At 44.5% G+C, this 23129-nt stretch overlaps 1 protein-coding gene across 2 annotated transcripts in view; it reads right to left on the bottom strand.

The window, feature by feature from the left end:
* Positions 1-14231: 14231 nt before the first annotated feature.
* LOC138582488 (tubulin alpha-1A chain-like) overlaps positions 14232-23129 on the bottom strand; it is a 29443-nt gene continuing 20545 nt past the window's right edge. For both annotated transcript variants that reach the window (XM_069653829.1, XM_069653831.1), the window contains exon 4: positions 14232-18335. In XM_069653829.1, coding sequence (XP_069509930.1) covers positions 17355-18335 — 981 coding nt within the window. In that variant the 3' untranslated portion in view covers positions 14232-17354. The remainder of the gene's footprint in view (positions 18336-23129) is intronic.

Raw genomic sequence — 23129 nt, 5'->3', positions numbered from 1 at the left:
TGTCACCACGTATACCACCCAAATGGATGTGCAAATTGAGTATAGATATATTTTTATTTTTTTATTTTTTATTATTTGTTTTGGTTTATTTATAAACCTTTACAAAATCACACATAATTTAATACTTTACAAATTGATTTCTTCGAATTAAAAAGATACGTAATTTAAAAGACATAATAACAAATACTCTACAATCAAGACTTAAATGACAACTTAATCCCAAACCAAATTCAATAGACACACATTTAAAATCATATACTAACAATCTTAAATATAAAAAACCAACCTAATCATAATCATTATTAAAAAAGAATTTAAAAAGAAAAGAGCAAATTTCATTTCAGCTGACCACAAGCTTCGGTACATCTTGGCATAGATTACACACATTACGCAAGAATGTAGTCACTCGTATTTTTAACCTAATAGTATTGTCATGTAGCATTCTTTGCCATATAAAATCTCTATCAACATCATAGATGGAATTAACGAATCGTGCAAAATATCTAATTCTTTCGGTCTTGAGTCTAGGACACACTAACAAAATATGTTGCAGAGTTTCACTTTCGCCTTCTTTCATACAGAATCTACACCAGGGCCAATTATCTGGATTGCATTGCCTGATATTTTGGATTTGATTTGTTGGTAAAACATTAAATCGAAAGCGCATATAATCATTTCGCATACTTTTGCTCGGGTTTTGGGTCAAGTATCCTTCTATGACAGGAAACCGCTTCCAGGTGGAACAAACAAACTTATATAATTTTGATTCCAAGATTTTGTGCTTTGTCTTCTGCCAGTCAAAACCCATGAGGCTAGTTTTAATTCTTACTGGATTATTACACAAGGTAGTGACTGACATGCCCAAGGAGGCGAGACAGCATGTCGTCTCTATATGTAGTTTGTGTATGAAATGATTTGACTTTTCTTGAAATGCCCTCACATATAAAGTGTCCTCTGCTGCTGTTTTGCATTTTCTCCAGAGACTCATACGTTTCCACATTGCGTATACATAAAGTGATTGAAGGCCCAATTCAAATCTTACAGGTTCTAACGGTATACACGTAGGCAGATGAAATAAAACTGACCTCCAGATTCTACGTTCAATGTGGTACAAGTATTCATAAAGTTCTTGTGAAAAATGTTCCATGCCATACATCAGCAAGGGTATAATTTTTTGGAGGTAAAATTCCCTCAAAGGGACCATAGTAAATTTACCATATCTAGTATCAATCGCCCTCATCTGTCTAATAGCAATGTCCGCTTTTAGTTTGAGCTGAAATAGAACCCCAGGTATTTAAATGCCAGTTGAGCTTTGATTGTCTTACTCCCACAAAACCATGCAAAGTACTTCTCTTTTAAGTTTCGTTTGCCAAACCGCACGATGACAGTCTTTGATGGATTTATTTTCAATTGTAGGTTATATGTACATTTTTCAAAGGCTGCAAGCAGTCTCTGTAGACCATTCTTGGTATTATCCATCAAAAGAAAATCATCGGCATACGCAAGCCATGACAGATAGATATTATTTATCTTTGGGGAGACAAGACCTTTTCCACTAAGAGCCTTATTTGCACCACTGACATACACATTGAAAACTGTAGGTGCCAACATGCACCGTTGGTATAATTAACTCCTTCGACAACAGGCCCCCATTATTAAGGCGCACCGTCACTCTTGTATCCGTATACAGAGCAGTAATAATGTCCAATAGATACAAAGGAATTTCTAAATCTTTTAATCTCTGCCACAGAAGATTCCTATCAACTAGGTCAATGGCGGAGCTTAAATCCATCGATGCCACAAATAAAGATCTTTTGCCTCGTGTCATGGACTTTGCTATGGGTGATTTTAATATAAGCCTTCCACAGTCCGTTCCAATCTTTTTTTTAAAGCCAATTTGTTTGGCATCTAGGATTGATTTTCCTTTGATCCAATCTAGCAGTTCCCGTAGAACAAGAGGGCCAAATATTTTAGATTCTGGATCAGCGATCACAATCGGCCTGTAACTTGTGGGGCACAATCTGGAACCCTTTTTATAAACCGGAATAAAAATAGATACTCTCCATGACTGAGGAATGACCTTGTGCTTTCCTCAGTCATGGAGACTGAGGAAAGCACAATACTTTAGAGTATATACAGAACCTTAGCCCAGATAAACGGGTTAAGTTTCAGAACTTTATTTGACAGATTATTAGGACCAGTGGCACCCGAGTTTTTAGATTTGTTGATTAATCTAATTATGTCCTCCAACGTGAATCGCAGCAACCATTTCGGTCTACCTAGGGTTTTACAGTTTTCCAATTTCCCGCTTTCAGTGTATCATTTTGGAAAGTGGCCCAACCATATATCTTCTGCAATGGGGTTCAGCAAGACATCTTTCTGAGGCTTTTCCAGATCATTGATTAATGTCCAGAAGTTAGTACAATTGTGACCACGGAGAGATTTTAGCATAGCTTCCCCATCTGAGTACGGCGACCTTTGTGAAAAATTACCCAGTTTTTATATTTTTGTTGTATTTTTTTCCACTCAAGCAGAGCAAAAGAATCGGTTAGTCCTCATTTTTTTAGTTGTCTAAGCTCTTTCCTGTAGATGTTCTTACGTTCGTGGATAGCAGTGTCCATAGCGTGTCTATGATTTTTGTTTGCATATGAGTATCTATTTGTATCCCCCATCAGATTAGTTATCGTGGACTTAATGTATTGAGTAAAATTACTGACTGAGTAACATTCAACCGGATTTCGATTAGACATTAAGTCGTGATCTCTAATCATTGTGACAGTAAATTTGTCATTTAATCTATGACACCATTTGATTCTGTTCCCACTGGTATTTACATTCACATTCTGAACATAATATTTCACAGGTGGTTTAGAAATATCAATTCTTATTTCAAAAATGAGAAAACAATGGTCACTGCTTCCCGATTCCTTTACTTCGAACTTATCTAAACCTTCAGATAGGGCAGTTGATAAGAAGACGTAATCTATTATAATTATAGATTCTGAACCTCTAGCCTTCCAAGTATAATGCTCATTATATATAAGATCCAGGCCCCAAGTTTCCGCAAAGTGGGTCCATAGCCCACCCCGTAAAATGGGATTACCCACTGCCCTATCACAGTCTCCCACAAAGGCCACCGCAAAGTCCCCAATAGACCTATCACAGTTACAGTTGGCATTCAAATCCCCTGCGATTATAATCTTACCCCCTAGGTTACATTCTAGCCACAGTTCCATTATAGCTCCCAAGTTGGCAAGTTCTTTTTCAAGAGTAAGGTCGGAAAAAATTTGCTTGGATTCCAGTACACATTAATAATGAGCACCGAAAAGTCATCTTTATTGATACCCAATTTATAGGAAACCACCAGAAAGTGATGTGAACATATCCATTCTCCAGTTTTCACCATTTTGTTAGCTTTATTTACAGCTATCATCAAACCCCCTTTCGGGCGACCCCTGTTCTTACCATAGGCACAATCTGAGGTGACATCAAAACCGTCCCAACATAGCTAGACTCTAGACCAGGTCTCTTGTAGGAGAATGAAATCAAACTCCCCTAAATATATTATAAGTTTATCATTATGCAATAAGTTAAAACAGCCCCTTCAAATCCAACTCACATATTTTAACTTGTCACTGAAGCAGTTGGGTAGGCCTCTTTAGCTTCTATGTGTCGATCGATTCCCTCAGGGACAGAGCCAACCATCACCACTCTTGTTTGTTCAAGTCTTTTTCAACCCCTGAAGAGTCATTGCCTAGCATTTTCTGCTGGTTTCCACCCTCTGAAGATACCCGCTTCTGTGACATACTAGGAGGGTTCTGTGTGGTTGTTCTGTATTTGTAAATATCAAAACCTCTTATCTGTAGTTGTTCGGCCTCTTTAAGGAGTAAAGACCTTACCAGGGGTGAGGGAATAACAAGGAGAACATAGTCATACCTGCATCTATGTATGTAGTCCACCAATTTGATGTCTGCCGAAGGGATTAGACTAAGTTCTGGCATAGTCAATAATATTGATAGAATGTATGGTCTATTCAGAGATACATGGCCCCTGTAATCAAATAAAGCTTTGAGAATTAGCCCAGGCACCTCTGGAAAGGCCGGTTGACGTAGGTCATTATCCCTCTTACCAACCAGCAAGTAATCATTGACACAATCATACTTATTTTGTTTATCACCCAAAAAGTCCTTGCCACGTCCTTCCAAAATAGACCCAGTATTGGAGGGCGGTAGAGGTTCATACAATTTTTGAGGTTGGGTGATAGCATCGTAGGTATTGACAGAAGTAGGGGCAATGTCATCTTTGAGCACCTTAATAATCAGTTGACGTATTTCATTGGTGTTCATAGTATTTTTAGAAACCTCTGGGCCAACAACCGCCTCAGTCTGTCCTCTGCGAGGATGTGGCCTCAGTCTCAATAATGCTAACTCTGGGTTCCTTGTCATGCTGTATAGCGATATGTTTGACTCTTGTGTCATTCTTAGGGTCTTCATTCTGTACAATCGTGTTCATAGTAAAACCCTTGGAGTCATAACCTTTAACCACAGATCTAGCAGATTTTTTTATGTTGGGCATATTCCTATCAATTAGCGTCACAACCTCATTAACATCCTTGTGTATGGTTTGCCCCCAAACAGACTCAAAATTGGAGGTCAAACTGTTAGTGTTTGGTATGGGCACAGTCTTAAAGATTTGAAACATTACATCGCCTTTCTTTTTCATAGCCTCAATCATGGCAACTTCACCCTCTGTATACCCGTCCCGAAGAATTGCTACTTCGCTGGATTTCATGTTAGCCAGATTACCCTTCTTATTGTGATCTTTATTACCCGTCCCATTGTAATCTATATGTGTCATTGTTTCTTTTAGGACCACTTCTGGGGGTTCATTTCCATCATCTGTCATTGACATTTTTAGAGTCGGTTTCACATCCCTCAGGAATTTCCTAGAGGTTTTTTTAAGCACAGCAGCCACGTTATTATTCTTTTTCCTTTGTTTGCCCATTTTTTTTCCTGCCTTTTTGATAATTTTACCTCAAAATTATCATTCTGTGGATCACCTGATGAAGCTTTACCATCCGGGATGGCATTGTGCTTCCTTCATTTAGATCTTTGTTATAAGTCTGAGCTTTAGAGTTATGCACACCCCCCCCCCAAGTTCCTGTGTAGATGAAATTACTATAACATCATCCTCAGAGATACTATTAATGGGGCAAGTGCATGGTTTGATTACTTTACACTCATTCACGATAGACTTAGCTTCATCCCTCATGGCCTGTACGAATGATTCGGTAAATCTTGTAGGTAATTTGTCTACTTCATTAGCCAGGGTCACTAAAGCCGCTGTCTGTTTTCTCAATTCCTACAACAGTGATCTGTTAAATATACTCATCATTGTAGAGAAGTCCGACTCCATGGCTGGTTGGATCGAATCCTTCAAATCCCCCCCCCCCCTTACAGGCTTTTTTATACCTCCCATAGGATTGAGGGACGGGAAATCAGCCAAGTTACCATAGCAGAAGCTGCTGGGAATGGATGCATCTACCTCATCCAACAGTTCACCGTTAGCCGGTATATCCCCTTTAGCATTATTAGGAATAGGTGTATCTGAATCAGCAAAAAGGGGTTGAGAAGGGTCAATTTGGTCTTCAATGGTTTTACATTCAGCGGAGCATTCATGCGCACACTGCAGGAGAGCTTCCTCTTCATCACTCGCAGTGGGTAAGGGGCAGGCTACAGCGCTAGCAAGACTCGCACGTCTGGGGCTGACCGCAGTGAAGAAGTCAGCCCCAGCGTCTTTTCTCATTTGTGGTAGTTTGTTTTTACGCATATTTAACTCAGATTAATTTTCAAAGGCAGATCCTATAAATTAGCACCCTTACTTAGTCACACTTACGCACTTGCTGTAAAGTAATGGGTTCCCACTGCCACTGCCACCGCCAGCCGCACAGCCCAACAGCCACTTACTATGGCACTTTCGATGCGCGCGCATGATGCGCGCGCCTCGCTATATGTAGAAAGCGAGGAGCGGACCTTATGCAGTGCAGGGGGTGGGGTCACACTGGGGAACCTAAAGTAAGAGATAATAGCTAAAGTAAGTAACTCACTAAAGAGTGCGTAGTACACAGACCGCAGAACGCAGTTTAGATCTCTGTTAGAGATCAAAATGACAGTCAATGAAAAGTTCTTTACTTGGGAATTGAAGTCCAACAGAAAGCCGTGTTACGCTGAGTTGGCGCATAGGCAGTTCTTCACCTTACAGATGGCAGCTTTATCCAAACAAAGCAGCAGGGCACATCAAGAGCTCCGTTCCAGCCCAACAGCCACTTACTATGGCACTTCGATGCATGAGTATAGATATTGCTTTGTGGTGAATTTAAATTAAGAGTAGGAAACTGGCCCAATATGTTTTAATATACAACATGAATACGAGAATTAATATATGGATGGTAATTTATCTTGATTGTGGATGTCAACTTTGAATGCACCCGAGCACTTTACTAACCTCTTAAGCACAAATATAATGTTTTTATATGGTAAACATTTTTTAAAGAAAAAGCTTTTGTGTGAAAAAAAGATTGGTTTGTACACAGCCTTGACCACAGGTTCTCAGTCTGTATGTGAAATGTTCCTCGTGGGTGCTCCTTAAATACTATTGTTAATTGCCGTGATATGAGGATATCATTTGTTATTTTTCCGGTATCCCCGTTGTTGATTGTGTTATTGAGAAATAGTAAAACCATCATCCAAAGATCAAAAACCCTTTGTCGGCTAAACTTTTAAAGAGTAACCACATTTACAGTCAATTAATATAATGACAGTTTACTTTTTAATTATGATTGTTTATTCCAGACCAATAACATTTTAGGGTCTTCTGTATAAGACCTTACTGCATCCGGGTATTTTGCTTCAGGGGCGAGAAGTCCATCCTTTCAGAAGAATAGGAGCTCATCCATGCCCAAGATCATGTAAACAGTCCCGTAAGATATGAAGGCTTGGTGTCTTGGCTTGAGACCCAAGGCAACACGTTAATCAAGCCCCGAGGAAGGCAGAGAGGACTAGTACATTGCCGAAACAGTTGTGCAGTGGTCAAAAGCGATGTTGAGTAAGAATAGCTAAGGATATGGTTTTGACTGTTTTGTAAACTGGTGCCCTCCATATGAGATGGATTGGCACTCTACTCCGTAGAGGGATTGGCTCTGATTGCTTTGGAAAGGTAGGCCTGCTCAGCCCAGAGCAATGTACAGTAAAGACACAATGTCCTATTCATCTGGAATGTGCAGTACCATAATATAAACATATACAGTATATTAATTGATCCTATAGTTAGCTACTCATAAACTAATGAAGTACATTTTGTGGTGAGATAACAAGGGAAAAGCTAATTTCCACCAGTGCCACGTCTGCCCTTTTCCAATCCTCATGCACTTAGTCTTTGGCGATTTCTCAGAGGTCATTGCCTGTGGCCTTGCTGATCTGACTGGGTTGCCTGTTAAGTGCATGATCAGGAGCAGACTGGCAAGGGTGGCAAAGGGGAAATTGCCCCCCCCCAGGCTAGCTGGCCTCTTGCTCCAAAATGTAAAACAAAATAATTGAAACTAACTAAAATAATTCTGAATCTAGCCTGCCACAACTGAACTGAGTGAGGCAAGGCCTGCTTAGATTCTGTGTAAATGGGGCAAGGCATTCATCTTGATTTCAGAAATGTTTCTAGATGTGCCTGGGTGGCCCCAAACACTTGGAGTTTCACAGTGAGTGAGTGGGAGAGGAGACTAGGCTGCAGGGGCATTTTCATACCACCTAGTGGCAATGCATGCATTTAAATACCAGATTTTGTGTCCCTTGATGGTCATTTTGGCATCACTGCTCTCCATACACCATTGGTCTGTTGCAATCCACAGCAGCCTATCACAACTCCTACTTGATGAGGAAGTAAGGGCCCATATCTTATTAGAGTTTGTCCTCATTTTGATTCTGTACGAATGCCTCTACTATTTTCTGATGAATGCATTTGATCGCCAGTTTGTTGATACAAAAATAAGAGTTTTATAACACCCTAAATAGCACCCCTGGATGTTTCTTATGTAGTGGTCATAAAAATGTCTGTTGGACTGTTTGCAGTACTTACTTTTGGACACAGTTGAAAAACACCCATTGAAAGATGTAATATTCAGGTATCAATTATTCGAAGACTACAAACTAAGAGAATGATTCAGAGTTGGGTGGATTGTTTTAATACAGCTGAAGAAAGTTACCAACTCTGTTGGTGGTATTTCTGAAAATCCGCCCTACTCAAATTTTACCCCCAGCATAGGTGGTATTTCTGGAATACCTCCAGTGCTTTTTTAGAAATACCACATTCAATGGCCGTGATTTAAAGTTTTTTTTTTAAATGTTCATCCATTTTCAGCATCAATGTGAAGGGAGGAATGGATTAAGTACATAATTGGCTGATATCACCATTATTGATTGTACTTATTCACAAAAGTGTGGATTCTTGCCCTTCTGTGCATTTTATGGCACATGATGGTGGGAGTTAACCAAAGATTCCCACCTTTTTTATAAAAATTTTGTTCACTCTATTCCAGGGTAGCACTCGTGTGATCATTCTGTACAGTAAAAAGAAAGTTAAAAAAATGTAAGGCTAATTTGGGTTTTTAAGTGGATGTTCTGCAAAATGTTAACCTATGTTAGCAAAGATTTCATAATTGTATATCATTTTCCCTCCATCTGGCAACCCCCAAACTTGTTGCTGTTGTTTTACACCCTGATCTAGACTTTGCCAGAGAAGCGCAGCCTTCTGCCGCACTCCTCTGGGCTTTCGCTCAATTCTTATGGGGAAACTGACATGCCCTTAAGACAGTCAGTACTGGGAGACTTTGTTTCCCTTAGTCCTTTCCTCATGTTGCAGCTTTTGTGCAACATGAAACAAGAGTGCACTGTAACTTACTTTACCGCGCTCTTGGGTCTCTAGTCATTCGAAAGGCCCTAGAAGCTCTCGCTGGACTTATTATGAACTGTGCAAGTGTGTCACGGACAGGACTGGTGGCAGCTATCGTTTCTCTTGTGTTTTGAACTGTTTTTTGCCATATTATCCGTGCTTCCTGCGTTTGGCACGAACAGGTGGCCTGGCTCCCAAAATGGCCATGCCACGAGGTTCTTTGTCCTGTCCGCTGACCGTCTTGCCCCTTCACGTTCCCCAGGTCGAGCCAACCCAGGTCTGTCCTTATTTGGTCATGCATGTTCCCGCAAAACCCAACGCTTTCGCGGGCTTCTGCATGCCTTGTGTTTGCCTCCAGGATGTGGGCTGGGATGTCTGTTCCCAATACACATCCTGGGTGCCAGAGAGTCTGGAGTGTCCTGAATGCCTGGGACCACCATGGTCCATGATAGGTCCACGTATGGTGTGAGTGTTTGTGAGCAGATCTCCCATTGGGTCCTCTCCGTTTTGACGCGAAGGGAACTTTGGATAAGAGGAGGCTGAAAACACCACTGCCATGTCGATCTCCTGAGTTCACACCGAACAAGGGATAAGGAGCCAAGTATCCTGCAACAAGAAGCTGAGTCGGGGAACCGCTGGTGACCCGCTGACGGTTGGGCACCCTGAACTGCTGTCGTCCTGCAAGACCCCTCTGCATCTGATCGTCCTAGAAGGTCTGCGAAGGCGCTTCGACCCATTGGAATAGTGGGATCAACTATTCCCGGCACCTTCATCAAACCCTGCAAGTAAGCCTCTTCGGAAGTGTCCCTGGGCCAACCAGTGGGCTGACCAGCTTGCGCAGGACGCTTTGCTCTGTCACCGCCGCCGTTTCAGGGAAGCCCTCGAAACTTGGTCTACTGTTTGCTCTGCATCCACAGCACCCTCAAACCGAATTTCGTACTCTTGGCATTCCCAGTTCTGAAGTGAGATGAGTGCACCCGGACCAGAGTAAACGCGGTTGCCGTGTTGCCCTGCTGCGGTAACAACCTGTGCACGTCCGCTGCATTTGGGACACCCTCGACTGTGCATCCTGCTACACAGAATCTACACGGGGCCAAGACGTCCTGATCATCGCAGCTGAACCTGCCAGCAACGTGAACTGAACTGGAGAAGTCTGGGTCTGCCGCGTCGGGGACCGGTGAGTAGTCCAAACCCCAACCGGAGGCCCCTCGCGCAGGAGCCCGTTTTTTTCTACTGCTGTTGCGAAATAGCGACTCTATCCCGCACTCTCACCCTGCCTCTGCCCACAAGTGGAGGTCTTGCTTGAGTAGTGGGGACTTGTTCTTCATCGCTTCATTCACCTTCCTGAACTGCCGGAGATCCTTGAAGAGACCCTATTTTGTCCATTGGCACAAGCGCGTGAGGTACTTTTGAGCATAAGGCTCCTCTCTTCGTAGGGCTCGGACTTCCTCCTAGTTAGGTGTGTTTCTGATGTCGAACTGGGTCTAATGATTACTTGCACTGCCTGTTTTCCTCCCCATCTAGGTGGTCTACATATTACGTGCTCATAACTCTTTAGACCCCTCGGTCTTGTATATGTATTGTATTGATTGTGATGTGTTGGTTTACTTTCGTATTATTGTGATTCTTTGCTATGGTCGATGTTACAAAGGCCTTGTAACAAATGTGTCTATATTTTTAATGTAACGCCTGTCTGGAGTAATTTGTAAGTGTCCTTGCTTTGTGTGCTCATTGAGGTCTTTCCGTCACCCTCACCCCTCTTGGGACTTAGTCTTCACCGCCGCCATCGCTATCCTGATTGGTCTGGCTTGTCCAGAGGTTATCCTGTTCCAAGAAACTAGCCTGGCCTTCTGAACCTCTGCCCCTCCAGGTCAGAGTTCAGAAATCCATCTTAAAAACCTTCAATACCACCACTGGTATTCCCATGGAATGCCATCTATGATATTTGATCAAACCCTGAATTGGGTGAACGGTAGAATCAACAGTATTTGCCAAATACTGACGATTTTGCTGCTACCGCCCAACTCTGAATGACCCCCTAAGTCTGTGATCATTTTCCATTGCCTTGTCCAGAAGAGTCTTCTCTTATGTGACCAACAAAAGACACATACGCAAACCAACACCAGATTCAGATACATAGATAAGTCACACAAACACAGATACATGCTTTCATGCATACTTTACACTGTAACAAACACACACTCCACTTTATTTGAAAACAGACTTAAATATAATAGGCCGCTCTTGCTCCCCCCTCCATCACCAGGTCCAAGGCGTATTACCCTTGCAGCCCTCTGCTTCCGCGAGTTGAAATAGGTAGCCGACTTTCCAAGAAAGTGCAACTTGACAGCACAAAAAAGCCATGTCCCCTTGTTGTTTTTCGGTCTGCTTTTTCAAAGTAAAGACCCCATGCCCACTATTACCAGCAAGACACTGACCACTGCTTCTTGTCATGTCTGGCAGAGGCTGACTCACAAATCAAGGCGGTCTACTGTCTAACTGTAAGCCAGGACAGTGGAGGGTGGTGAGGGGCAAGGAATGGGCTTGGTGTGATGGGTAAATAGAGGGCGTGAGTGGCAAGGAATTGGTGACTGAGCAATGTGGGCAAGGGAAGAGGATAGAGTAAATAGTTAAAGGATGGAGAAACATGAGAAAGGTGGTCTGAAAGTTAATTGTAACAAATGGGGACATTGAGAATGTGGTGCAAGGGACGGACACCAGAGGATGATGAGCAAGGACATAGAATAAATGAGATGAATGTACACATTTGGAATGGTAGGTCAGAGGTTGACTGTTGCAGATATCTGTCTGATATGCATGATACTGCACCTGATTATGGGACTGATTGACCCCACCTTTCTTTTTTCTGACAAAGTGATGCGTACTTGCTTTGTGAACATGTTTCAATTACTACTTCTCTTATATTTGTTCAGTGTTATTTTGTGCTTTGAAAATACACACAGTTGTACAGACTTAGATTATATTTATAGCAGGTTTTCATAATAATTAACTTAGTCTGTTCTCAGATGTATTCGCCTCAGCATACAATTGATTTATAGACTTCCTCTGCTAGATACATACATTAGTGCTTTCAAAACCAGATGTATTGAACAGTATACTAGATTAGCCCTTGAATAACCACTTTGCAGAAAACATTTATTTTGTTTCTAATATTGAAGATGGAATAGGAGAAATGAAGACTCCCGCGCTTTGTGAATTGAAAGCTGTGTAACCAGGAAGACAGGGCCCAAATCCCCACCTTCCACACTTCACACATGATGTGATGGATCTACATTAAAAAAATCACAATCCTGAAAACTTGAGTTTCAAAATTGTCGAAGCCAACTCGGTTGCATTTGAAACTCGAGCTTTTGGGATTCTGTTAATTTGTCCCGCTTTCGTTTTAATGCCCTTAATACCAAAATAGGGGAGCAGGGGACAACCCCAGCTCACCTATTTCGGCATTTTGGGATTCATCCTTTTCAACTATACCGAATGCGCAGAAAACTTGCATTCAGCATTTTTGATTTGGGTTTATACTCTATAAACAATTATAATTTAGCCATTTATGTGAAGCATATTGGTGAGGAGGCAGGATGACAAGTGATGGTCTTGTTGCAGGGGGAGGGAACACAAGGTGCAGGTATGGGTTTTGTGTTGTGGGCTGGGGAGGCAGGAAGCCAGGTGTGGGTATTTTGCTGTGCAAGCTAATATTTGGCTCTGAGAGACAACCCAGACCCCCTGGTTCAGCAATAGCTCTGCTTTACCAATGAATTCTCTAGCCTTGCCACCTCTTTACATTGTTCTAAAACGAAGGATGGGGTGGGAGGACATGTAGTCTGCTGTCAAATTACAGAATGCAACACAATGAAAACTGGGCTCAAATTCCAGCATTCCCATTTCACCCATTATATTATCCTGGTGAAATAAATTTACTGTTTGGTAATTGGGAGAATTTCCAGCGTTCCGGGTCTCTAAGCAAAAAATAACTGAAAACTATGTTGCATAAAAGGAAAGTAATGTCAGTAATGTATATTATATGCACTTGGGAATGTGTGGGAGGGAGAGAAGTTGGTAATGAGTTTACTTGCTCTGGAAGTTGGGGCCACTGCGCTTGGGCCATTGCACCATGAGCCAGAAATGTACACTTGCTGCTCAGGACAAATGTTGCCAGTCCTCCCCTGTCCATGATGTACTTTATCTGGGCTAACTGGTTTCACCTCCCTTTGCATTGGTGTTTTCCTTCTGTGATTGAGCTAATTGATATGTTGCAATGACTTTGCCCAAGCATCTGTGTGTGGGAAGGTCTGCCTCGGAATCGGGTGGCGAGTGTGTGGCATCTCCAACAGCCCTTTGCTCTCCTCTGTAAACGAATGACATGAGAACAGCTTCTTCCATTTGGTTGTCTTTTCTGTGTGGATGTATGTATAGTGATGTCTCTAGACCAAAGTTAGCTGGCAAGCAACAGAGCACTGTAGAAGTGAATAGTAGGGGGTGCAGGAGTCAAAAGGGAGTCTATGGGGGAAGGCAGAAGCAGACTGGGAGGTGGGATGAAGAAAGTCCATATGCAACATTTCAGTGGGTGTTCTTCCAACAGCAGAGTTGTATGTTCTTTCCTCAGTTGCAAGCGTCAGCGGGGGAGACTAAGACTATTAGGCATTAAAAGGTTGTTCCAGGGTAAGTGACCACAGCAGAAGCCCTATTTTCTAAGTTTCCGTTTTAATGTTCTATCCTCTAGCCTGGCAGTGGTACTGGCAGTTGTGCGGCTTCTGATATGGCCTTGGCCTCCAGAGATGGTGGGTTTTTCGGCCAGGTAAGATGGATCATTGGTTGCCATTATCTTGTATGCGGTCTAGTCTTAAGGATGACGTGTGGCCATTGAAATGTCTTGAGAGCGGGTGCGAGGTGGTCAAACTCTATTCCTGCGATGCTGAAAGCTGAGGTTTGGTAGACATGTGAATACCGCCCTTTTTTCATGACTTTGCACCTGTTGTGAAAATGTATGAAAAGCCACATGGCAAGTTGGGGCGGGGTCAACCGCCGCCTACCTTTCTCTCCCACATCAAGGTTACTACTTTCACATTGTGAATGCATGTTTTCGGTGTGAAATAATGCATATGATGATCACTGATTATTTGGTCCTCTAGATATTTTGGACTTCAAATCCCATTACAGCTAGCAAGCCTAGTCAGTGGTGGAGGATGGTGGGAGGTGTAGTCCACAGCATCTGAAGGGCCACGTAATGAGAACCATGCTTAAGCGCCTCAAATAACAAGACGAGACAGCAAAAATGTGAAACAGGGAAGGCTTTTATTCCCAACCACATCTGAGGAGTGGACGGATTGGGTGTGTCACAGAAGATCCGTGTGCTTGAGAACAGGTCAGTTGAAATCATAGAAACATACACAAGCAGGGGTACACTCCCTCCGAAGCAAGATGACCATTGCCACAGTGGTTTCTCTGCTTATAAACATACCATTCAAACTGGACACCAGCATTGAATATTCTGGAATGTTAAAGTGTAGCTCTCACCTTGAACCCATGTCTCCAATCTAAGCACAAGTTAACAAGTACCGAAGAGGTGCCCTGGCAGGCAGGCAGCATGCTACTTGGCCCTCAGCCATCCTGGGTAGAGTGCCCATAGCATGTCCAGTGGGGGCTGGCGGAACGTGTGGGGGGGATGTATTCGAGTCGTTGCTGGATGCCTTTGTTCCCAGAGATGGGTGCTGGAGTGTGATGGGGACTCCGTGTTCCAGGTTCGAAGTCGACCTTCGATCTTGATGCACTAATAATAACAATATTATTATCATAATGAATAGGTAATGCCTACGTGAGACCCTTAATGCACTTGACTGTGTACTGCGCATTGAAGCCTAGGATGCGTGACTGCAGTGAGCTGGAAAGACGCCCACCGGAAGGCATTGAGACATGAAGGGATGAATTTCTTTGAGACACGTGCAACGCTCGATCTGGTATGGGAAAACACTACTGGTGGGAAGGTTTTCCTTATGTAAACCTTTAGCTCTGAGTGTACATCTGTCTATCACTGCAGCCTCCATCTCCCTGGCATCTACCACCACCCTGGCCCCTGGCACGCTTTACGTGCGTGTTTCTTGCCCCTCAGCCTGGACTGAGAGGACGGGCAGGGTGTTGCTCATGGCCACAGCTGTTCGCAGACACGCCTACCTTACCTGTTTGTGTTCTTAGAGCTGGCGCCTCTACAAGCAGAATTATCTCAGCATCGAAAAACACGCTTGTACTTTGAGTATCCTGTGAGTTGTATGTTCTGTGTAGTCATTTAGAACAGGCTGTCTTCATTTATTTAATGTAATGTTTGTATCGCGATACACACACCCGTAGGGCTCAGGGCGCACATTTGACAAGACTCTGCTTGTAAGTGGACTTCGTCCGTGAACATCTGGTGCTGTGCTCTGCTCCTAAGGCCTGGTTCGACAAATGCATTCTGGCTTCACTTACTCCTGAACACATAAAATGCCTTCATCCGCCTCTCCCAGTGGAAGACAGAAGTATTTTTCAAGGTCCTCTTTATAAATCGCCCTGAACTCCATTGCTTGTGCTTCTTGCAACTCATTGGTACCTGGCTTTACAAGATATGCCTTCTTGGGAAGTTCTAGTGTCTGTCTGAAACTTGCATCAAACATGGCTTTTGTAATTGTAAATTTATAAAGTGCTTATGCACAAGTGAAGTGCTTCAAAGTGCTTTTTGGACCTGCCTGCACATTTTGACTTTTATTTCAGTTCTGGTTACCTGCTTCCCCTCAGTTACTGTTTTTCATTCTTCCTTCTCACCGGCGGAGGCGTTGCTAGAGGAGTGTAGGGAGGGGAAGGAGGTTATAGCCCGGGGTCTTTTGGTTGTAGCCCCGGATAGAAGCTCAGGTGTTACAACCAAAATGCTAGCTTGTCCCGAGTCCCGCCAGTCCCGACTTTAGCTTAACCCCTGATCTTTTCCAGACCTAGCAACACCCCTGCTCACTGGTGCCCTCTTTATTCTTACCAGTTACCCGAATCTCCCATTAGTTGTGGCATTCTTGTTTTTCACCCTTCATGCTCTGAATTAAGGTTATAAGGTCCCCTTATATGTGTGTTTCCAGTTTGTCCATGTCCTGGATGTTATACGTGGTGTCAGGGATGGTTGAGGTGGCCTGATGGAAGGGGACGTCCAGTCCGGGTTTTAGGATTTAGACATTCAGTGTAGCATCCTAGGGCATTGTGGGTTGCATAGTAGCTTGACACACAGTATCCACCCTGGTGACACAGGGCAACACGTCTGTGCTTAGTGTGGGTCTTTGGCATTGTTTGCCCGCTTGATGGATTGGCAGTACCAACCTTGAGTTAAGGCTCACCAACAAGTGGTTAATTTAGATCACCCTGTTCAAAGATGTCTGCCATATTTACCAGAATTCTTTTGCTAGGTTTGTGTGAAGAGTGTTTCCTGTTCGTAGATTGCCATTGTTGATGCTCGTATCAGTGCAGGGTTACTTCAGAGAAGTTACCTGCATACCTTGATATCAACAAAGAGGAGCTGCTCCTACATCTCGATCACAACACCGATGGATTTCAGGCACCGGACCCAAAGTTATGTACCCTAATCGCACAGCTTTTGTCGCTGATGCTGCTTGGTATCTGACCCTAGTCTGTTCTTGGAGCTCCCTGGATTGCTAGTGCCTTGTTCCTCTTCTTTGCAGAAGTAATCTCCTGTTTGGAACATTTCTAAGTATTAATTTCAGGGTGCTACCCAGGCTGATCTCTAGATCTCTGCAGGTTACCGTTCAGAGAGCTAGTGAGCTTTGTGTAAGATGCTGCTTGATCTCCTAGTTGCTTTGTCACACGTGACACGTCAACAGTTGGTGATTATTCCATCCTTACTGTGGTGCCTCGAACATTTGGAAGAAGCCACGCTCTTGGCTTCTTTACACTGGAACCCTAGAAGACTTTGCATTCTACAAACTTCATTTCTACATTTTAAGCGCATGCTTATTTCACAAGCAGGCCACTGGTTTTATATGCCTTCTGATTTTAGAGTTCATTTGTCTGCTCGTTTCCTGAGCCTGAGACCTGTTCCAGACCCCAATACCTTTCCCCATTTGTGGGTAACTCACGACCCACTGTTGCCGGTCCTGGACCATTGTGGCCTTCCTTTTTTATGTACCAGTACTGATGATTAAACTGGTGCTGAACCTTTGGTTACTATACAAGACTGATTAGTGACGCCGCCGTGATGCGATCCAACAACTGAGGCTGCCCTCGGAAGAGATTGCTTCAAGAGAGATTCTCGATACCCCTGACATTTGAGTATATATCATTGTTTAGTACAAATGAACTGGTCAGACAACGTACATGTGAAGGTTTACAATATTTAAAAGTTCCCTGTAAAAGCAGCACCGTTGTGATGTTTAATATTCCTCGCCCTCCTCCTCACCCTCTCCATCAACGGAATCAACACCAACTTCTTCATAATCTTTCTCCAAGGCGGCCATGTCTTCACGGGCCTCTGAGAACTCACCTTCCTCCATACCTTCCCCTACATACCAGTGGACAAAGGCACGCTTGGCATACATCAAGTCAAACTTGTGGTCCAGGCGTGCCCAGGCCTCCGCAATGGCCGTAGTATTGCTCAGCATGCACACGGCACGCTGCACCTTAGCCAGGTCACCACCAGGCACCAAAGTAGGCGGCTGGTAGTTGATACCAACCTTGAAACCAGTTGGGCACCAGTCCACAAACTGGATGCTGCGCTTGGTCTTGATGGTTGCAATGGCCGCATTGACGTCTTTTGGCACCACATCGCCACGATATAAGAGGCAGCAAGCCATGTATTTACCGTGGCGTGGGTCACATTTCACCATCTGGTTGGCTGGCTCAAAGCAAGCGTTGGTGACTTCTGCCACAGAGAGCTGCTCATGGTAAGCCTTCTCTGCAGAGATGACTGGGGCGTATGTGGCAAGAGGGAAGTGGATACGGGGGTAGGGCACCAAGTTGGTCTGGAACTCTGTGAGATCAACATTTAGAGCACCATCAAACCGCAGGGAGGCTGTAATGGAAGATACTATCTGCCCTATCAGCCTATTCAAATTTGTGTACGTTGGGCGCTCAATATCCAGGTTCCGGCGGCATATGTCGTAGATGGCCTCATTGTCCACCATGAAAGCACAGTCTGAATGCTCCAGCGTGGTGTGAGTTGTCAGGATTGAGTTGTAAGGCTCAACAACGGCAGTGGAGACTTGAGGAGCAGGGTAGATAGAAAACTCCAGCTTTGACTTCTTGCCATAGTCAACAGACAGGCGCTCCATCAGCAGGGATGTGAAACCAGAGCCAGTGCCACCACCGAAGCTGTGGAAGACGAGGAACCCCTGGAGACCGGTGCACTGGTCCGCCTAGGAAAAAGAAAAAGCAGTCAAACTCTTGGAAAAAACACAAGATCCACCCCTGTGCTTTGTGGACTATCTTTTTTTTTAAACACTCTTTATTGGCATTTTGTAATAACAAACCAGAAACAGATAACAATCCCAACGTTCCCTTCCACCCTCTTTCCAACAACCCCCCTGACCCCTATTCACCCCACACTTTATTAACATTTTATAACATTATCGAGATCACAACCCCAAAGGCCCCCCTCTACTCTCCTCCCTCCCCCCTCCTTCCAGTGTCCAGATTATGCCCTCCATAGGTCATGGCAGGCAATCCTCCATGGTCCGTAGTGTCACTGAGAATCGGGCGGCTCCACCGCCACTCCCTCGGTCCATATCCTCCCCATTCGTCCTTACCCCCCCCCCCCGACTCCCGCCCCTACCTAGTCAATTTTCACGGCGGCCGTAGATCATTAGCCTTTGACAAGTCATTCAGCAATTTAGTACAGGGGAGTTGCTAGGTCTGGAAAAGACCCAGGGCTAAGCTGATGTCGGAACTGTTGGGACTGGGGGGCTAGCTAGTCTTTTGGCTGTAGCTCCCGCGATTCTATCCGGGGCTACAACCAAAAGATCAGGGGCTATAGCCCCATTAGCCCCCCCTAGCAGCGCCCCTGAGTACAATGTATCGACACTCCCTCCCCTTCCATATCAGTTTCGGCCTTCTGAAAAATCGTTAGTTCTGCCATGCCCCATCTCCGGATATCCACCCGCCACATATTTATCGCCGGGCCTTGTGGGAGTTTCCATGCTATTGCCATTCAGCGTTTAGCCAGTATCAACAGGAACTGGCCATCTTGAGTACATTTTCCCCTCTGGGAGTTTACCCCATATACATATTCCCAGACTCTGTTCCCATCTGGTCCCCAACAACCCATTCACGCCTTCAATAACCTCATCCCAATACTCAGCTATTATCCCACACTCCCATATCATGTGCCAGAACCCTGCATGTGCCATGCCACACCTAGGACATTCATCTGACAGTTCCCCGTTCATTGCCGAAGCACCACTGTGGGCCACATATGTCCTAAGCAAAATATTAAATTGGACCAGCTGGAAGCGGGCATTCTGTGATGTCTTCCGGGCCAATCCCCAGACCTGTGCCCATTCTTTTTCCGATATGTGACGTCCCATGTCTGCCTCCCACTTCTCCTTAACCTTCAGCTCCCCTTACGGATCCCCTCCCGCAGGGCTTTATAGATCCGTGAAATAAGTGCCTTACCCCCCATCTGGTCAAGCAAAACTCCGAGCACTCGACTCGGCTCCGGTTCCTCCGGAATTCCCTCCCATATCTCTGCTAACCTACGAACCACCGCTCCATTCCATTCCTTACAGGTAAGTAGCTTCCCACCTTCAAAAAGAACCCCCACCGTCTCACACCCCTTCTCCTGAAGCCTCTGTATTCCTGCCCTCCCAATCGCCTGACAGAGCTTCTGCTCAGATCCCCATGGAAGCTTACCCTCATAATGCCCCTCGACTCCCCTACCACCAACATATTTCCTCCACGTCCCTCTCTTCGCCTCAAACACTGTGGTTCTCCCCTTATTACCCAGTGGATGCCAAAATACAACTGCTCTACGGTTCGGCGGTAGATCCCCCATCAGCCCTCTCAGGGCCCCGCCCCCCAGTTGATCCCACACCAAAATCGACAGCACTGCGCCACCACAAAGTGTTTTTTCATAAGTCGGTAGGCCCAGTCCCCCTTCCTCTCTAGTCCTCTGCAATATCTCTAAGGATAACCTCCTCCGCCCCGTATCCCACAATAGTTCCCTAACCTTGACGTCCAGCATTCCAGCATTTTAAAGAACACTTTTTTCGCCACAAAAATAAAGCAATCGGGGCAGGATCACCATTTTGCATAGTGCCACCCTGCCCATCAGAGAAAGGGGTAAAACTTTCCAGAATTGGATTGAGTCTCCTATTTTTGACAATGCCCTTCATGTATTATGTCCAAACGTACCCTCCATTTCATGGAATACCCTTATCCCCAGATACTGGAAAGATTCCTGCTCCCATTTTATTCCCAACTCTGGTAGTTCCTCCAGTAGACTGTCTCTTAACTGCCCTAACGGGAACAGCACCAATTTTCCCGGATTAATGCAAAAGCCAGACATGAATCGAAAATGTCGCAATATCCCGACCAGCTCCGGAAGATACACCTTGGGTTTGCCACGTACAGCAATAAGTCATCCGCATAATGGGAAACTATATGCCTTTGACCTCCTGCTTCAATCCCCGCCTCCTTCATTTCCTGCCATAAGAACGCTGCCAATGGCTCCAGGGCAAGGCAAACAGAATTGGGGAGGCTGCACACCCCTGCCGCGTCCCCCTCCCTAGTTCCCATGTCCCAGACACCCAGTTGTTAGTCTTCACCATAGCCATTGGTTTCTTATATAACAAGGCCAACCATCTACATATGTTATCCCCAATTGTGGACTATATTCATAACTCAAATCCTGCTTTTGAGGTCCAGACCCACTTCATAGCAGACCAGTGAAGCGAAGATTCATCCCAATCAAAAGTGGGGGAAAGGTGTGACTCAGTGATGGAAAAGGCCTAGAGACCCATGCCCCTCTTATGATCCGTCTTTCTGAAACATTCTTACCCCGGTAGCTTTAGTGGGGAAAACAGACGCGCTAAGGATATTGCCTGGTAAAGTAGAAATTGGGGTGACCTTCTGCCTATAAATCCCCAACCCTTCATAGCACTATCACTTTGCAGTATTGCACCTCATTTTGACCCACAAAAGATATTTGCATTATGGGTGAATCTAATTGACCTTATTCCTGCTAGTCGTGCAGATCAAATACTTCTGTCCCCTGTCCCTCTTGTGGTCTTAAATTACTCCTTTTCATGCATAGAAAACTCCCTTCCATGGCCCAACCAATGTACTTGGCTTTGCCCCTTCACAAACACTGCCTTTCCTCGGCTTACCAGAATTTGCCCTAAATGCCAAACCCTGCCTGCCCCCGCACCCCTCATCTCAGGCAGTCTTGGCTTCGCATTATTCCTGCCAAGTTCTATTACTCTGGACTGAAAGATAAATGTACAGTGCTATGTTTCACCTGTGGCAATGCCTACACTAAATAAATGACTGCTGAACTAACAGAATGGAATTAGAAAGGACAAATAGACTGATGGGCGCTGCCGCCATTTCACATATTGGTACCACTGAATCTGTTGAAACGGTTTGCTCATTCCTTGAATCCCTGACCGGTGTATGAGCAATTGATGGCAGCACCATGGTCTGCTTCGGAGCTGGGCAGAGTCCTTCAGGAGCTATGTAGCTGGCACACCTCACACCATGACCTTCATATTCTCTCCCATTTGCCATCTACCTAGACAGGGGCACCTGTAATTCGCACCCTACCTCATTTCCATCTTCCCTTCCTGTAAATCTGACAAGTTTCAATGATCTTCTAGTCATCCAAATCCTGTATGCTAGATTGAACATGGTATTGTGGAATTTTCATTCCAGATTCGCTTAACTTGCCGACCCAACGTCGTATACATCGCTTCCAATCACCCAGCTGTCTCGCCCCCGCTGAAGTTCGGTTCAGTAGGTGCCTCTTGGCCTACCCATATTTATAATGCTCCCTGATAAAATCGGGGTCCTAGCTGAAACACAGACACGCAATCCGAAAGACAATTTTCCCAAGACTAAATAAGCAATTGAAAATCTAGAAATCCTTTGTCTCTGTAGTCTCATCCCTGACTCCTAACCAATATTGTCAATTCTTCAGTCACATATCTGGAGCAGATCACACCCCAATTACATGAGCCAAATAACCTATTACCTGCATTTTCACACCTTAAAATCCAGAAATGTCTAGCCTCATACTGTCAGATTGCTATAACTCACTAGCTACTGCCGGACACCCAACGAGCTACATGGGGGCAACATCTTTGACCTTACTGAATACAAGGCTCATCATTTCAAGTTCCTTTCTGCTAAAGGTAACAAACCAAAATGGCCTCAAAACAGGACATTTGCTAACGAAAGCACCATTTGATCTTGAAAACCCAAGAACTGCCTGCCACTTGTCAAGCATGGACAAAGTCATGGAAAACACACGTTAAACATAGGCATCAACCATACACTTCCTGCTGCAACCCTAGTGGCTATGGTTAAGGAAATCCAAATACACGAGGACTTGCTATGCTTGATGGACAGGGGAACCTGGATTGTGTGCACCAGTGGATTTGTCGGGTGCATTGAACATCGACCATGGGGTGCTATTGTAGCCTGTCTCAACACAAACTGGAGTGCTGGGCCTTTCAGTTGACAGGATTCAGAGCAATCATTGGTCCACTTTGCGATGCATTAGGATTGCGTGCTAGCGATTCTGCTAATTGCCATGGAAATGTTGGGGGAACCAGTGGCCAGGCATTCAGTCTGCCTACCAATATGCTGCTGGCTTGTCAAGCCGCTATAAAGAAACAGGCATTTGCCATTTTCTCAGAGCTTAACCTCACGAATGAAGGTTGGGGGGTGGGGAAGAGTTCGGTTATTTTTCCATCTTGTCAACTCGGATCTCATAGACTGTAAAGCAGAACTCATAAAATGCAATGCAATCCACCCTTATGCCTTAGACCATACGGTTCTTTTTGAATTACAATCTTAAGAAAAACACCCTCAACACAGGGTTCGCGCCTAGAAAAACATAGGTTGCACATCATCTGCCCAGACAAGGCTACCACGCTCCTGCCCTTTCTTGTATCTAAGAAAATGCCATCCTAGTTAGCCCTGGTCAGGACTAC

This window comes from Ambystoma mexicanum, chromosome 3q, assembly GCF_040938575.1.
Source record: "Ambystoma mexicanum isolate Mex_15411 chromosome 3q, UKY_AmexF1_1, whole genome shotgun sequence".
In the NCBI taxonomy this organism is placed as follows: Eukaryota; Metazoa; Chordata; class Amphibia; order Caudata; family Ambystomatidae; genus Ambystoma; species Ambystoma mexicanum.
This window is presented reverse-complemented; position numbering and strand designations above follow the sequence as displayed.